Genomic DNA, 19,426 nt, shown 5'->3' with positions numbered 1-19,426 from the left:
TCACATTACTGCTCAATTTGTACCACAGATAAGTCTCTCAAGACAGCTTAAAACAAATTTTTTTTCTGTGTAATTCACCCAGCAGCATTTTTGATCTATGTAGAAACCTAATAGTTTAATTCTTTTGTAATCTTCATTGGAGACACTTAAATTGTAAACAGCTCCTTCAGTTTCACTACCATTAGTAAGTGAACTGTTTGTCCATAACCAATTGGTACATCTATCCACTGCTACATGTAAGTTATGTCACAGCTCCTGTAGACCATCAGAATGTGTAATTAAAGTTGTATCATCTGTGTATGACACTGCCTCATGCACCAAGAGGGAGAGTAAATTATTAATACAGACTGTGAACAGGGAAGGACCAAGTATTAAACCCTGTGCCTTTTGTAACGTATAAGCAGTCTGAGCCTTGACTGTTTGTAGTTACTAAATGTTCTCTATGACTTTGAAAGATGAGGTCTGAAACCATTTTGTTAGGAGCTAAGTAGGTTATTTTGTCTGAAATATTGGTTCTTCTGTTTGTGCATATGACATTTTATTATATCTAAAAACAAAGATGATGTGACTTACCAAACGAAAACGCTGGCACATCGATAGACACACAAACAAATACAAACATACACACAAAATTCTAGCTTTCGCAACAAACGGTTGCCTCGTCAGGAAAGAGGGAAGGAGAGGGAAAGACAAAAGGATTTGGGTTTTAAGGGAGAGGGTAAGGAGTCATTCCAATCCCGGGAGCGGAAAGATTTACCTTAGGGGGAAAAAAGGACAGGTATACACTCGCACACACACACACACACACACACACACACACACACACACACATATCCATCCACACATATGAGACACAAGCAGACATACAGAGACAAAGAGTTTGGGCAGAGATCATGCCCTCTCCTTCCCTCTTCCCGATGAGGCAACTGTTGGTTGCGAAAGCTAGAATTTTGTGTGTATGTTTGTGTTTGTTTGTGTGTCTATCGACGTGCCAGCGCTTTCGTGTGGTAAGTCACATCATCTTTGTTTTTAGATATATATATATATATTTTTTTTTTCCCCCATGTGGAATGTTTCCTTCTATTATATTCATGACATTTTATTATTTTTGATATTACTGGTATGAGAAAAATTCTTACATTATCACACATTGAGGAAGGATAAATCACCAGCTGGTGCTTCTTTTAGGTACTATTTTAGGTGAACACAACTGTGACTGCATTTTTTGATCTGGCTTACTGCCAATTTTCTTGAATCAGATTGAGTGTCCATAGGTTGTGGTATCTCAGTTGACTCAGCTACAGCTCTACGTTATCATATTGCATTGGTTTTCTTATTTTAATTTATCATTAACAATATTTTTAATAACATTACATGGAAATTATGGAAACATACTACACCAAAAAATATTGATTTTCTACTTTTGGTTTTGCATTAAGCTTCTTTTTTAGCCGTTACCAAGCTCTGTGCAGTAAATACAACAAAAGTTATTAATTTTTGTAATTTACAACAATATAAATGTATTTATATACTCCTCTACATTGAAATATTTTTTGTTTTCTCTACATCCAACATAAGAGAAGAGACAAAGTCCTTTACATGTATTAAAAAATATATATTGTGCTGCAAGGTTTAGCATAGGCATATCTGTTTCATCTCAATGAGACCTTTTATCTGATATCCTTAGTTCTCACATAGCTATTGTCTGTTGTGACTGCAGTTTTAAAATGTACGTTAGTGAGCTGCATACTTCCACAGTGGGTAAAGAGGCCTGCAGACCACACTGCATCTTTCTGGGCAAACTCTGTTACATCCTATCTTCTTATGTTGAAAAAACATGTATATTGGATCACTTGCAGGCCAAGCAGTGCGCTATATCCTTTCTTCTTATGCGTGCCTTCTGCTAAACACTTCACAGTGCATGCTGGGGGATCATGGCTACTTTTACACTCATAAATATGCTAGTGTGTGAGGTACCACATGGTGCACAAAGAGGCATTCCATAGCAACCTCTCATCCTAATAATGCTCATTTAAGTGCTTCTTTATGGTTTTTATTCACTTGTTAGATAATTTATATTCACTGGTCCTTTTTTAGTGTTACTGAAGCTACTGTGAAGCAGTTTGTCTAATGAAACTCTGATGCTAGCTATTTCTGAGAGCACCATTTCAAAGAAGTCATATTTTTCTACAACATCCATATTCTCAGACTGCAAGGCCCGAGGTGCTATACTGATTTTTCTAATACTTTGTATGGAATCACTGTAAAGACAACAAAACTGTGTTCTTCACTTCCCTTTTTAAGGCTTGTTTCTAGAATTCCATCATTATATATGCTCATAAACTATTAGGTGGACAAGAAATTTTACAATGGAAAAGTACTTATTAAATTGAATTTGTGTACCCAATTCTTTTCAATCAGTGGTATTAGAGAATGTAATTAATATGGCTACTTCTTAGGAAATATGTAGCATGGAAAGTATTTGATGTGTATATTACACACATTCAAACTGTACACAGTGTAATCTTACAGGGTCATATAACACAAAATTCAGTTCAGTTTTTATGGTTAGTTTATGAGTTTCTTTTCAAAGTTAGTGTGATATATAGTACTATGTGCATTTTTGGACAGACTCCTTAGTAGCTTGATACCAAAGTACTGAAGTCCTTTATCAGGTATTGTCTGTCAGAAGGATAATCTTCATACCTTGTTCTTCCTTTGTGTCTTGTGGGTGTGTAAAAACTAGCATTTGTAATCCACTCTGAACTATCTTTTGGGTTTTTTTTTTTTTTTTTTTTTTTTTTGTATATACAAGGGTGAGTCAATTATTATCTGAAATTTAGATATATTTTTGTTTATTTTGGTAGTACTGTCATCTCATGTTGATGACACATGCTTTGTTTATTTGTTGTTATATCTTTGCAATTTTCAAGCTGCTAGGTTAGTTTTGTTATCACTGCCGTGCTGTTAATCATGGCTGCTCTGCTGTCAATTTGCACCAAAGAAGAGCAACGTTCAGTGATCCATTTTTGTGGTCGGAAGGTGTATCAGGGGCCAAAATTCATTGGAGACTTTTGGTACAGTATGGAAACAGTGTTTTGCCACAACGGAGTCTCTAGGAATGGATTGAAAAATTGCAAAATGGCTGCACAAGTGTTATGCACGATGAAGGAGTCGAATGACTGTTTACCAACACAAATGAAGAAACCATTGAACGTTCACGTGAAATGATTCTCTTAGACAGACTATTAACTATTTATGAAGTGGTACATTGTCTGCAGATTAGTCACAGTTCTGCATAGGAAATATCCACAACAGACTTGGGTTTCATGAAGGTTATGCAAGATCAGCCCCAAAATAACTCACACAGTTTCATAAACAAATGCACTTGGACATCTGCAAAAAACATTTGGAACACTATGGTAATGAAGGGGACCACTTCTTAGACAGGATCATTACTGGTGACAAAACATGGATCCATAATTACTAGCTCAAGAGTAAACGGCAGAGTATGGAATGGAAACATCCAAATTTGCCATGCAAGAAAAGTTCAAGACCCAACCGTCTGCAGGAAAACTGATGCTTACAATTTTTTGGGATGCACAAGGTCCAATACTGGAAGATTATGGGGAAAGGGGCACAACAATAAACAGTGTACATTATAGTGAGATGCTTACTGCCAGCCTGCAATTTGAAGCAAATGTCAAGGATTGCTGTCAAAAGGTGTTGTGTGGTTGCACGATAATGCCTCCCTGCATGTTGATGCCCACAGTACTGAAACGCTCCAGAAACTCAAATTTGAAGTACTGGATCCTCCTCCACATAGTCCCAATCTTGCCCATTCTGACTATCATTTGTTTGGTCCACTCAAACAGAGAATTAAGGGGCCATCAATTTACCTCAGACTAACCAGTGAAATGTGCAGTGCATTCCTGTCTCACAGCTCAACAGAGAACCTTCTTTTATGAGGGCATCAGGAACACTGTACAATGATGGACCAAGTTTGTTGAAACACAAGGAGACTATGTCAAAAAATGATGTTCTTTTAAGTTTCCTATTTGATTACAATAAAATTTTATAACTACTTTGTGGATAATAATTGACTTGTTTCAGAAGTCCTTCTTCTTAAAATGATCCTAACTGTGTACTGTTTTTCATCCCATTGTGAACAAATTTTTTGTTTCCTGAATGTTGAGTTTCCTTCACTGTCATTCCATACTGCAGACATACAGAGTTATTCTAAATATATGGACCCATTTTCAAAAATTCATATGTATTCATGTAGAAATCCAAAATGAACAACATTTATACCAATGAAAAGAGGAAGTTTCAAAGTTTTTGCCATGCGGTGGTGTGCTGGCGGTGATGGCTTCAGAAGCGGCCAGTAGAGTTTGCCCAGCAACAGGGCCATCATTCCATTTCACTGTCAGCTGTGAGTGAGACATCAACTGTGGAGCACAAGGTTATCTGCATTCTTGAGTTCACGAAAAGTGAATGGCAAATTGCAGTGCAGCAGGCATTTTGTACCAAATTCAGTACCCTACCACCAACTCGCGAAAGCATTAGCCATTGTTTTAAGGAATTTGAACAGTCTGGGAGTGTGTGCAAAGGAAAAATCACAGGCTGACCATGTGTGTCAGAGGATTATGTCTGATGGATTCAAGAAAGTTTCGTGTGCAGTCACAGTAAGTCTACCAATGAAGCCAGTCAAGATCTAGGAATACCCCAACCAACTGTATGGAAAGTTCTGATATGGCATTTGCTGTACAAACCCTACTAATTACAACTTGTGCGTGCTCCAAACCCCAATGGCAAAGAGAAGCATCTTGCATTTTGTGGTTATATGCTAGCAAAGATGGAGGATGACGCATTACTACAACATGTAATTTTTAGCGATGTAGCAACTTTCCACCTTAGTAGAAAAGTCAACAGACACAATGTTCACATATGAGGTTTGTAAAATCCACATTCATCATTGCAACATGAAAAGACTCACTGAAGATCAACATGTTCTGTACCGTATCCCATACAAAGGTTTATGGACCATTTTCCTCTGTGGAAAGATCTGTAACGAATCACATACCTGGACATGTTGGAACAGTGGCTGCTCCCTCAAATTATGTAAGATTCCCAGGACTTCGTTTTCCAACAGGATGGAGCTCCGCTCCATTGGCACTGTTATGTACAAGGCCTTTTGAATGACTCCCTCCCTCAGCAGTGGATCGGTCACAGGGGACTTGAGGACCTGGCTTTACACTTCTGAACCCCAAGATCTCCTGACCTCTCACCCTATGACTTTTTCTTATTGGGTTATGTGAAGGAAGCTGTTTACATCCTGCCTCTAGCAACTACTCTGAATGCTCTGCAGAACCAGATCACTACTGCCATGCTCTCAATAACAGCAGATACCCTTTCACTTGTGTGGGACAAGTTTGCCTACCACATCAATGTTTGCCATGCAGCCAACAGTGGCCACATTGAACATTTATAACTTTTATGACATTTCTAAATTTTAAATAATTATTAAACCTAGTCAATTACAAATTATTAAATTTCTTAAATTGATATCAAACATTATGAAAGGAAACTTTGGAACTTCCTTTTTTCATTGGTATAGAGCTTTTTCATTTTGCATTTGTATTTGAATAAATACGAAGTTTTGAAAATGGGTCCATCATTTAGAATAACCCTGTATTTCAAAGAGCCCATGGCATATTGTGCATGGAAGCTGTTTGTTGATGTATTGGGATACCTACTTATGGTGGAGCTGTGTTTCTTACATACAGAATTAATATGCTGTTCCCATTTCAACCCACTGTCCACAGTGATACCTAAGAATGTAATTGATTCTGTTCCTTCCAGCCTAATTTGATCTTCCTTCCAGCCTAATTTGATCTATCTCTAACTCTATATGCTCAGACCTCTCTCACTAATATTGAACACAAATACAGAGAAATATGTTGTTTCCTCAAGTTGTTCCACATTTTGGTCACTATTCAATATTGTCATGTCACCTGTGCACAGAATTTTCTTCTCTTTCTCTTGTGCATCTTGTTGTTTATAAACAGATTAAACAGCAATGTCCAAAATACAAAACCTTGTGACACTCTGTTTTGGATGGCTTTGGTTTATGACTGGTATGTGTTCCCGATTGATGCATTCTGTTTCCTGTTGCATGGGTTTTTTATATCCAGTCTCCTGCTTGTTTTCAAATGCCTTAGTTTTCTAATGTGGTGTCAAAATTACAATCATTGTATGTTCAAATAATGAATATGGTGTTCTTGACCTGTACTATGGCATGAAATGTAACTAAATTTGAAAGGACAATGATGAATCACTTTACAAGGGCTACAAAGCAGGAATTGCAATAGTGTATCCTGAAGGAGATAAATAATAGTTAAATGGTGAAAGTAATATCATTTTCATGATTCTACAAGACTGTGGCTTCTAAGAATTAAAAAAATAATGTAGTCTATGTGTTCTGAGAACTGCATTACAGTTTCCTTGGCCTGCTTTTCACTGGTCTTATGGATTTTGTTAAGATACAAATTTCATTCCAGTCTCTGGAGGACATCTGCAGAATTTGTAGTTTGAACATAATTCTGATTCACATCATGGCTTCTTACTAACTGATGTTTGATGCTGTGCACCTTGATGCGGGACATGCTGTCACTTTTTTTTTAATTCCCCAGTGCAGTTTGATCACTTGATTACAGTCAACAGTGCCAAAATCGTTCATTGCTGGATTACAGGCCACTGGCACATTTTATATTCATATTCAAGAGCCATGTATCATTGAGATCTCTTCCTCTTTCAGACTTAAATTATTGACATGTGTAGCAGCCTCTGTCACCTCTCTCTACAATCTATAATAATACATTAATTTCCTGCCATGTATGTCGCCAGTCTTTATCAGATGAACATCAAGTAAATTGTTACTCTTTGTATTTTATGTAACAAAATGCTTGTAAACCCCTTCCAAGGTCTCCAGTCTGCTATTAGTTCATTCCTTTCCTGTAAGTTTGCTATTCATGTCAATACTCTCCCACCTTGTTTAGGTCTCCTGCAGTTTCCACACTTCTTTCCTACATGTCAGCAAGTCTTACAATCAAACAGTTTTTCAACTCTATTGCTATCCCATTCCTGATTCACATTTTATATGGATCTTAAGGCTTAATAAGTCTATGACACAACTTCAATAGGGGATGGTATGTACCCAGAGGCGCAGGTGACAAGTCTTTTCCCTGTGTCTTCCACAGAGAAATGAAAAGGATTATGAACAGCAATGAGATAAAGATGAATTAGGATATTGCATTCACTGGATGGACAGCAGAATTCTAGCTTTTTTGGGAGGGTGTGGATCGAGGGGGAATTCAGTGTTTTGAGTAGAATAGCCTTCAACTCAGAGAAAGATCAAAGTTAGCCACAGTTCCAGAAAAAGGATTTTATTGAGTTCATTCAGTGATATTGAATGGTGGTAGGAGATCAGTCCCATGACCAGTTTGTGTCAGTAATTGGTATCTTAGTACTACAAGAAGAAACAGTGCCTTGAGGCAGAAAGTGGACTTGCAGTATGCATTCATTCATATAATTAAAAATTCCAATTATTCATATGTTCAAAATAGTGTTTATAAATACTATTATACTAAAAACAAAACTTTTGTATGAAACAGTTGTAAATTCCAATACATGCTGTGATGGGTGGACTTTTTTAAAGAAAAAACTAGTGCTGTGAAATAAGAAATGTCTACTGACTGATTTAAGTAGAGATGTGTCAGCATAAAGTTAAGTTAATGGAATGTGCTTCATGGGATTTGAGTATATATGAACCAAAATTTCTCATCTGTCAGTTAAAAGATGTTGAAGACTGTAATTGTTATTGCGGTGACATACATGTGCAAGACAAAATTCTCTGGTCTGGATCTTTTGTCATCAAAACATCTCCAAAAACAGCACAGAAGACAAACTAAGTGCAATCATTTAAAGTACTATTCTTAATAAATCTGTCCCAAAAACAGGTATCCAATGAATTGAAGTTTTATTTTAAGAAAATAAACTTGATTTAAATGGTTCATTGTAAATGGATTCTAGTATATATATATTAGTTACATCTAAAGGCTATATAATAGACAAAACATTTGTAATACCTTTCTTCATTGTTATAACAATTAAAGCACAGCTTATATACATTTTCAATTATGACAGATTAAAGGGGGGGGGGAGGAGAAAACAGAGAGCAACCAGATTTAAAAGGAATTTTTAATTAATTTTCACTAATGAAAACAAGCTCTTATTTTAAAGATTTTGAAAATTCATTACTTGAAGCTCTTGAACAAGAATTTGTTCATTTATTTAGACCAACTGCCTGAACTATGTATGTGTAATTTTTCACTGTGCTCACATTAATAAATACATACACCATTTCAGTTCAGTAGTATGACAGAAAGTGGAGTATATAATGATTACAATTATGAACCACAAAGACACACTGGGAAATATGTGAGGAAAGAGAGAGACTGGAGAAATAGGCCCACGTGACCACCGAGTTTCATAAGTTCTGTTCTGTTGCACTAACTCTTATTTAACATATCAAAAATTTTTCCATTTTCACTGCACAATCATTTCATTACCTCACACAGCAGAAAATGGGAATCTATTTAATATTTCAATCACTGATCTAGTTCATGCTGTGGGCCCATCTGAGAAGAAGCTTTTAGAATTACTACCTTATTTAACAGCAAACTATGTCAATAATTTCTTTGGTTGAATACGTACTTGTGATGATTTGTACTTCCATCCTCATCATGTTTTGTAACCATGAGACTCTTTTTTTCATAAGTTTCATATGCATTTGTGAGAACCACCATTTGATATTCTGGAAAGTCTGAAAATAGCTGGAATTGACAAAATAAATGTTGTTTTCATAGAAAACATTAGGCAGTGCTGAAAAACTGAGGTGAAGCCTCTTGTAGCATATAAGCTTCAAGAGAATTTATAATTGCACTCAGTTTGATGAACTTCTGTGACAGTGTTAATAATGTGTGAGAAAGTGGCATCAGTAATTATTTCATAAAATTTGCTTTTTCATTCAAATCAAGACTCATTTCAGACCCATATCTCTTGTACAGATTGCTACATTCTTATATTATTAAATATGGGTACAATGCAAGTGTTACTAATGGCATGTCATCTGCTGTTCTGCTGTGTAGGAGATAGTTTTATCATTAGAGGCCCTTTCAGTGGATAAAAATTGGTGAAACTGATTAGAAAGCCACTCTTTCTTTATGTGTCTCACATTAATAATTTACAGACAAGAAAATTTATTACCCTATTGTAAATAATAAACACTCCAGATTTTGACTCTACAGTCCTACTTTGCTTACTCAACTTTTCTCAAAACGTAAGTTACATCAAAACATAGTGCTCAAATAGTATTATACAGTGACATTGTGTTGTACAAAACTGAGAGGACAGTCAGAAAAATTTACAACAATTGCCCTGTCATATTTCAATATGCTGAAATCTAACTCTTAACTGTAAAAATATATATAACAATTTGTATGTGCCTTCTGCATCCAGGGATCATCTGAAGATGAATGTCTACCAATGGCTGTGGAAAATACAACTGCTTACCATCAGAGGAAAGTTATCACACCAGTAAATAATGGAGGCCAATGTTCTCAGGTAATGTAACAATAATGTTATAAGCAACTTTTGAAGTATTGTACACAGAATTACTCAGAAAAGAAGCAGTTTTGTAAGAGATATCTAATATAAGAATACTAATTTCCATAATATTGGAAGTATATTTATTGGGGCAAAAGATTTTGTATTAACAACAATAGTTATAAATATAATGGAAATATATGTTTTAACATGATTACCACAATCAGCATATACACCTTTAGGGAGTTTTATAGTTGCGATTCATCATTCAGTGGATGCACATCACTCAAGAAATGTTTCCAGTTATGTTTTGTATCTTTCATAACACAGTTCAGCACTTCTTTCTGTCAATATAAATCTACAATATACATCTCTTCTGAAACTGGAACTATGTGCTGAGGAAAATTCACATAAGACCTTGAAGAGAGCAGAAAAGGTCAAACCACAGCAGGCTAATTAGGTTGAAATTTACTGCATTTTGGGGACATTGTAGATTTGGTTTTCCTTGTGGAAGGCAGGGATGCCAGTGTAGTCATAAGGACAATATGCACAAATCTTTGTATATCCATTCTTCTAGTACAAGGTAACCACACCTGTTGATGTGCACATCATGTGTCTTCCCACCATGTGATCCACACCAGTTCAGAGCATAATATGAGCTGTGTCAGTGTGAGTGGGTCGGTGCAAAGTGGAGAGCAGAGGTCAGTCTGTTTATTGCCCTAGCTGGCCACCCAGGTCACCTGATCTTTCAGTGTGCAATTACTTTGTGCGAGGAGCCCTCAAGTCTAAGGTGTATTTCTACAAACCTCATAGTCTTCAAGAACTACAGCAAACATTTCAGATGAGACTGCAGCAATTCTAGCAGTCCGCCCTCAGCAACTTCGTGACTAGGGCCGAGAAGTGTCGAGAGATGAATGGTGGTCACATTCAGCATCTGGTGTTGTCAGGTTAGTAGTGTATTTCGTTTCCTCTGCTATGTTTCTTCATACCCTGGAACTTTGTTCTCTGGGCCACTTTTAATTTTATTTGATCCACCCTGCAGATGGTTACATGGACTTTGACTGTTCAGTGCAAAATGAAAATGAAGACACCTGCTGCTGTCTTTTTTGCATTTTATTTATTTATGCAACCAGTTTCAGTGTTTGATTACATCATCTTCAGACCCTTGACAACTGTAAACTGGGGGAATCCAGTCTCATGTGCAGTCATAACATGAGCCAATATGAAATAACTCTTGTCCATAGATCATTGGTTTACATGACACTGTCACTTCATTCATCAACTGAGTCATCGGTCTAAGGGGACAGTGATATTGGTTGCATGAATAAATTAAATGCAAGAAAGACAGCTGCAGTTGTTTTAATTTTCATTTGATATGCAAAAATTGTTTTTGAGTGTTGTGCAGTGAGCTATTTAATTGGTAAATTTTCAAATTTACTCTATTAACAAAGACACTTGAACTGCAGTCACAAACAAATTCACAAATGATGACACATTATGTGCAAGACAACAACTGTTATACTCACCTGTGCCATACACCAAATACTGCAAAAGACTGTCATGCTGTACTGCCACTGTTGAGGAAACAATTAATCAGTTTTGTGATCATGTGGCCACCATAGATTGGGAAAAACTAAACAGTGAGTAATTTTCATACTATTTTCAAATAGCCACAATTACAGAAATATTTCCTTTCATCACATGCCACTAGGCCCATCGATTGAAGTGTCCATGCCAGGGGGCTCAGGTTTGATTCCCATCTGGGTTGGAGACTGTCTCCACTTAGGGACTGGGTGTTTGTGTTGTCTTCATCATCATCATTTCATCCTGATCAATGTGCAAGTGGCTGAAGTGGCATCACCTCAAAAGACTTGCACCAGGCAATCAAGTTCTGCCTGCCGGGAGGCTCTCACCACGTGAAATTTTGTTTCATTTTCATCAGTAGAAGTGGGCTTGTGAATCTGTGTTTGAAAAATGAATTCAGATGAACCAGATATTTGATAACTTCAGCTACTCTTAATTTCGCAATTTCATTTTGTTGACCTATGTTCCAGAATTTATGAAAACTGTCTCGTCCGCATAAACCACTGTTTACGTGGCATGTTACTGGGTGTTATAAATATGTAAGATAAGGGATCAATGAGTGGAGCACATTAACACATAACACAGTAACACATAACAGGAAACAGCATTCACACTAGCTTTTGGGCAGTAGCTCATTTTCCAGCAATAGTACACCCATCCACACACACACAGACACCCAAATGCACACTCCCATAGTCACTGTAATTTTATAAACAACAATAGCCCTGATCTTTGGGGAACGCCTTGAGTATTATTTAGAAACTCTAAATTGTAGTTTACAGACAGTTTCAAGTTACAGAGATATAATTAAATAGGAGAGAGATCTCCAAGTCTCTAATGCATCATGGTTTTTCCAGTAATATTTTATTGTTTACAGAATCACATGCCTTATGCAGATCAACCAGTGTGTCTTCAGCAGATAACTATAATTCACAATAGGTTTGCATAAAACAGCACTGACTGTTGACATCTGGACCTTAAATCATGTAGAGATTTAGTTATGATATTATTATTTGACAAATGCATGCATATTTGCTATTGTGTGTAGTATTCAATTATTTGGAAATACTGGGACCAGGAGAACTGCAAAATAATTTTTAATACAGCGTCTGGCGCACTTTGTAGACAGGGAAATAAACACTGTCTTTTCTCACACATTCTATAAATTGACAATTAACAAAATCCAGTCTCTTAATGATAATGTATACTTATACTTCTTTCCAGGTAAAATTTTTAGTATTTTTGCAAATTTTTGGACTTCTTATTTATAGGAGTTGGGGAACTGGGCCTTACAGAAATAACAAACAAAAGATTAAGATCATCTGGAGTATAATCAACATTGTTTGTAGGTGTTTCACAGTTCTTATATCTACCTAATACAGCTTAACGATTGTCCATGCAGTCATATACTTATTATTGGAGTTTTAAATGTAGCATAATTTCCTATGGATAATCTAAGTTTTCATGTGAATTGCCTTTTGAGGCCAATATAAGCTGCTTTATCTACTGTCCACTCCCAGCTTAATTATGACAGATAATAAATAACAATATCAATTTCTGATAATAAGGTACGAACCAAATACATAAAGTTCTGTGTTCATGTCTACTTACCATACTTGTACTATGTTTTATAATTATATGACAGGAGGCATTTCTAAGAGAGTGCTGATAAATTTATTGAAGGCATCCTCTATATTTTTGGAAGCACTTTTCTTTTTCAAGTTATTCATTCATTCTTTTATTGTTGTTTAGAGCAATATTGGATACATCAATATATTTACAATTTACAATTTCAGGGTATAATACAGTTTGATCAATTGTAACATATTAGAATAGACACACACATAATGAATGAAAACACAGACAAAACAGAACTTTATTAATAATTTAAATGACTATTTATAGGCATCCAATTTCACTTTCTGCTGCAATCTGTGAGTGTTGATCAAACACAAAAAAATGACCTGTCTCACTCACACAGTATGTGGACATTGGTTTAGTATGGGAAGATGGGGTAAAGTGGCCACTCTGAGGGAAACTGAATTTACATCAAACTGTGGTTATTGATAGAAACTTTGCACTTACTCATTTTGACTTTACATCTTATAAGATATCACACCAAATATTTTGAAGTGAAAAAGAAAAATATATATAGAAACTATATACATTTTTCTGAAGGCTTATATAGTGACAATTTTTCCCAACTGCAGCAGATAGTGTGCCCAGTGTCATCACAATAGGATCCCACATTTGTTGTTCTGATTTTGAGACATATATTCTAGGCATCTTGATTCTGTAGTACCTGCAAAAATATCAAGTGGCTACAGCAGACCATTTTCAACTGAATTTTTGTATTAGGCCAAACGTAACAGGACAGAGATGGGTTTAAATAATATAAATTAATTAATTCTAAACTGTCACAAAGAAACAGAATGAGGAATAATATCCTTGTATACAAAATAATTTGGAAATCAAACTGATATACAGTATTTTGTGTGCTTTATGGAAGCGGTGACAATATCATGAAAAGGAAAGATTGTTACTTATGATATACATTTGTTGACCAAAACACGTTGTTTGATATTCTAGAACAGTATTACTCTATGTATATTTGAGGTAACAAGAATAATACAAATGACTTTCCTTATGTCAAACAACAGATGTTTCAAGATTTTAAATTGCTTGAATTTGATTTTGCACTTGGTGATAGCCTTCCAATATTGTTTTCTCTCTGTCTCCCCCCCCCCCCCCCCCCCTCTCTTTTTGAAGCTTAAAAAAAGAAAAGAAAATTAAAGAAAGAGGCCATAAGTTAGGCTATCGCTGAAAAAGTCCCACTATATTATAATACAATATACTTACTAGATAGTATTAATGGAGTACATCAAGTATGTTCAAAGGAGGGCAGCACATTTTTTATTATTGAGAAATAGGAGAGAGAATGTCATGGACATGATACAGGAGTTGGGGTGAACATGGTTAAAACAAGGCATTTCTCATTGCAGTGGGATCTTCTCATGAAGTTTCAATCACCAACTTTCTCCACCAAATTGAAAATATTTTGCTGATGACGATCTACATAGGGGGAAATGATCATCATAATAAAATAAGGGAAATCAAAGCTCACATAAAAAGATATAGATGTTCATTTTTTCTGTGCACTGTTCAAGAGTGGAATAACAGAGAATTATTGTGAAGTTGGTTCAATTAATCCTTTGCTGGGCACTTAAGTGTGATTTGCAGAGTGTCCATGAAGAAATAAATATAGATATAGATAGTAAATGTTGATAAATTAGTCAGTAATACATCTTTAATACAGTATCTACATAAATTATATGGGACATTTTCTTCATTAAAAATACGCTACTACTTACTTTTTAATAAATCTTTGAACATAATATTTGCAACTCATAAACCTGTCTACTGTTAACCCCAGAAAATTTTTGGTCTCAATTTGTGTTATCAGTGGATCCCTAAGCCTATCATTTAGTGTGTCTTCATTTGTTATTCTCTTTGGAAGTACTTTCGTGTAGGTTAGTTTATTTTTGGATTTATAAATGGTTTGTACTTAAATATTCACTTATTGTTTCTGTGCCAGTGAGAGTTCTTATTTGTAAATCATTTCTTGAGCTACTGTTTACAATGGGTGGTGTATCATCTGCATATATGATTACAGTTTGTTTTACTGATGCTGCCATTAACACTCACATACAGCTAAAACAGAACTGGACTGAGTGTTGAGCCTTGTGCTATACTGTATTTTACTACTTGAAAATCAGAATAAAAATTGAGATTTACCCCCTGAAAAATTGCTTAAGTTGTTGCTGCTTCAAAATACACTTCTGAACAGTTTGTAATTGGCCACTGAACAGACTCACTTACACTGCTAGCCACATGCAATGCTACCCTGTCACCTTTATGATTAGTTCTGCAAAAATATGACATTCTGTTATAACCATGTAAATTCTACATCTTTATTTCATTTTCAGCCAGTACATGCTCCATGAATATGAAACTATTTGGTAACTCAGCACCAAGTAACATTTCTATCTCCTCTGCTTCTTCATACATAGTGATCATCCTTATGAAATATTTGGAAATCAAAATTTGTTTCAGTTTCTTTTATATGTTCCATTTGGTCTTCTTTTTTACCTGTGGATATTAGAATTTCTACTCCCTCAGTTGTGCAGCTTACATGTTCCTTGGGGCCCTTCCGTTTTATGACATGGTACCTACTGCTTTTGACAGCAAAAAAGTTCTTCAGATGGCATCCCATGTACAGCATTATTCCAGTTTAGGACATTTGGTTTCTCCTTAAAGCTTTTAATACTCTTTATCATTTAGTAGCTTAGCTTATTCAAGTTCTTCATACTCTTCCTATGAACCATTATTTGTTAGTTATATACATATACTTACTGATCTGACAGGTAGCTCAGGTAGTATCATTTACATACATTTTCAACAAAATTGTCAAAGCAGGAAAGATACATTGCAGGACTGTAATGGACACCAATGAGATTATGAAATCTCCTATCTGAATTTATTAGCTAGCTGTAAACCCAAGAATTTATCCCTGTCAACTTATCCTATCTGCTTGTTGTCATATTGTAGGCATATACTGATGGAAACCCTCATACAAGTGCTAAACTGCATATAGTGCACTTTCTCAAAGTTTAGTGACAAAGAATTGGCCAGGAACCATTCAATGTCCATGAAAGTTTCATTAACAAATCTTTTTAAGACTATATCTGGTTTGCTATTTATTGCAATGTTTGTATCATTTTGAAACAAAACAAACTTGGCATATCATAATGTTACAGATGACAAGTCATTGATATACAGGGTGTTACAAAAAGGTACAGCCAAACTTTCAGGAAACATTCCTCACACACAAATAAAGAAAAGATGTTATGTGGACATGTCTCCAGAAACGCTTAATCTCCATGTTAGAGCTCATTTTAATTTCGTCAGTATGTACTGTACTTCCTCGATTCACCACCAGTTGGCCCAATTGACGGAAGGTAATGTTGACTTCGGTGCTTGCGTTGACATGCGACGCATTTCTGTGAACGTTTGGGCAGGTATTGTTGGTGATGTCTTGATTGGGCCCCATGTTCTTCCACCTACGCTCAATGGAGCACGTTATCATGATTTAATACAGGACCTGTGCTGCTAGAACATGTGCCTTCCCAAGTACGACACAGCATGTGGTTCATGCACGATGGAGCTTCTGCACGTTTCAGTCGAAGTGTTCGTACGCTTCTCAACAACAGATTCGTTGACCGATGGATTGGTAGAGGCGGACCAATTCCATGGCCTCCATGCTCTCCTGACCTCAACCCTCTTGACTTTAATTTATGGGAGCATTTGACAGCTCTTGCCTACACAACCCTGGTACCAAATGTAGAGACTCTTCATGCTCGTATTGTGGATGGCTGTGATACAATACACCATTCTCCAGGGCTGCATCAGCAGCGCATCAGGGATTCCATGCGATGGAGGGTGGATGCATGTATCCTCACTAACAGAGGACATTTTGAACATTTCATGTAACAAAGTGTTTGAAGTCACGCTGGTACGTTCTGTTGCTGTGTGTTTCCATTCCATGATTAATGTGATTTGAAGAGAAGTAATGAAATGAGCTCTAACATGGAAAGTAAGCGTTTCTGGACACATGTCCACATAACATATTTTCTTTCCTTGTGTGTGAGGAATGTTTCCTGAAAGTTTGGCCATACCTTTTTGTAACACCCTGTATACAACAAAAAATAAGGGATAAGATGGACGACTGCTACGGTCGCAGGTTCGAATCCTGCCTCGGGCATGGATGTGTGTGATGTCCTTAGGTTAGTTAGGTTTAAGTTGTTCTAAGCTCTAGGGGACTGATGACCACAGTAGTTAAGTCCCATAGTGCTCAGAGCCATTTGAACCATTTTTGATAAGATGGAACATTGTGGAAACCATATGTAATTAGTTGCAGCTGGATAGTGCCTATTTGTTTCATGCATTTCTGTTTCCCATTGACATCCGTTGTTTCATGCCAGAGATACATGAGTTGAACCAATTTGCAGCATTTCCTGTTACACCATAATATTCTAATTTACATAAAAGGATATTGTGATTCTCACAGTCAAATACATTTAACAGGTCATAAAATATTCCAGTAGCCTGCAATTTTTTGACTGATAAATTAAGTACATTACTGCTGTATGTGTAGATAGCACTCTTAGAACCCTTTAAAAATATGAACTGTGACACTAACAATATATTATTTGTTGTCAGGTAGTTATGAAGCCAGTTGGCTATTACACTTTCTAAAATTTTCAAGAATGCTGGCAAAATTGAAATTGGATGGGAATTTGTCAATACTTCTTTATCTCCTTTCTTAACCAAAGACTTAACTTCAGAATATTTCAGCCACTCAGGAAATGTTTCATTAATAAATGACAGGCTGCACAGAAAATGTAAAGTCCACATTGGAACATCAACAATATTGTGAATATTATGAAAAGGATAGATTTCTACTCACCATAAGAATGACACATTGAGTTGCAGACAGGCACAACAAAAAGACTGTTACACTTTGAGCTTTCAGCCAAAACATTCTTCAGAAAGTAAAAGGAAAAAACACAACTTTCACAGAAGTAAGCACACTTCATGCACACATGACTGCTATGTCCAGCCAGTCTGGGCAAAATACAGCTGTGTTGAATGGAAGCAGTTGTCTGGAGGGGGCAGTGAAGGGGGGGGGGGGGGGGTTAAAGGGTACAGATGAGGGTAGAGAATTCAGCACTACATGGTGGAGTGTGCAAGGACTAAATGGTTTCAGGATAAAGCTACCAGGCACAGCATCTTGAGGCTGTTGTGGAGGGAGAGGGCAGAGAGCAGAAAAGGAGAGCAGCAGAGAAGGGGAGAAGACTGGTGGGTGTGTTGGTGGAGACTGGTGTATAATGAGGTTGAGAGGGCATGTTCTGGGAAGGGATATGATAGAAGGGGAGTAAACTGATGGATACAGGGTGTAGGGATAGTAGGATATACCGTAGGTTGAGGTAGCAATGATTTTGGGAGCAGAGAATGTCTTGTAAGAATAACTCCCATCTCTGCACTTCAGAAAAGCTGGTGGTGGAGGTGAGGATCCAGATGGTATGGGTTATGAAGCAACAATTGTAATCAGGCACATTATGTTCAGCTGCATGTCGTGCCACTGGGTGGTCCACTTTGTGCTCGAGATCAGTTTGGCGATGGCCATTTATCCTGGTGGATGTTTGATTGGTAGTCATATCAATATAAGAAGTTGTTCAACAGTTGTAGCAGAACTGGTATATGACATGGCTGCTTCCACAGGTGGCCCAGACTCCTGTCACAGGCTTATCGTACTACATCACAAGCCGGACCACCTGTGAAAGCAGCCACGTCATGTGTACATACATACTCCACAAGCCATTGTACAGAGCACAGCAGAAGATACCCTGTAGAATTACTAGTCTTTTCCTTTCCTGTTCCACTTGCACATAAACTGAGGGAAAAATAATTATCTACATGTTTCCATTTGAGCCCTAATTTCTTGTATCTTATCTTTGTGGTCCTTATATGAAATATATGTTGGCAGCAATAGAATGGTTCTGCAGTCAGCTTCAAATGCTCGTTCTCTAAATTTTCTCAGTAGTGTTGATTGAAAAGAATGCTGCCTTCCCTCCTGGGATTTCCATTTACGTTCCCAAAGCATCTCTGTAATACTAGCATGTTGTTGGAACTTACTGGTAATGAATCTTGCAGCCTACCTCTGAATTGTGTTGATGTCATTCTTTAATCTGTCCTGGCACAGATCCCAAGCACTCGAGCATTACTCAAGAATAGGTGGCAATAGGATCCTATATGTGGCCTTCTGTACAGATGAACCTCACTTTCCTAAAATTCTGCCAATAAACTGAAGTCGACCATTCATCCTCCCTACCACAATCCTCACATGCTCATTCCATTTCATACTGCTTTGCATCATTACACCCAGATTTTAGACAATGCAGCTATATCCATAGGGAGACTAATAATGCAGTATCTGAACATTAAGGGTTTGGTTTTCCTACATATCTGCATTAACTTAAATTTTTCCACATTTACAGCCAGCTGCCATTCATCACACCAACTAGAAATTTTGCCTAAATCATCTTGTATCCTTCTA

General features: G+C 36.7%; 1 protein-coding gene across 1 annotated transcript in view; it reads left to right on the top strand.

The window, feature by feature from the left end:
* LOC124723145 (protein unc-79 homolog) overlaps window positions 1-19,426 on the top strand; it is an 868,025-nt gene that overhangs the window by 488,893 nt on the left and 359,706 nt on the right. The window contains exon 31 of the mRNA XM_047248336.1: window positions 9,580-9,684. Coding sequence (XP_047104292.1) covers window positions 9,580-9,684 — 105 coding nt within the window. The remainder of the gene's footprint in view (window positions 1-9,579; window positions 9,685-19,426) is intronic.

Source organism: Schistocerca piceifrons, chromosome X, assembly GCF_021461385.2.
Source record: "Schistocerca piceifrons isolate TAMUIC-IGC-003096 chromosome X, iqSchPice1.1, whole genome shotgun sequence".
Classification (NCBI taxonomy): Eukaryota; Metazoa; Arthropoda; class Insecta; order Orthoptera; family Acrididae; genus Schistocerca; species Schistocerca piceifrons.
The sequence above is the reverse complement of the archived record's forward strand: the minus strand, read 5'-3'. Positions and strand labels throughout refer to the sequence as shown.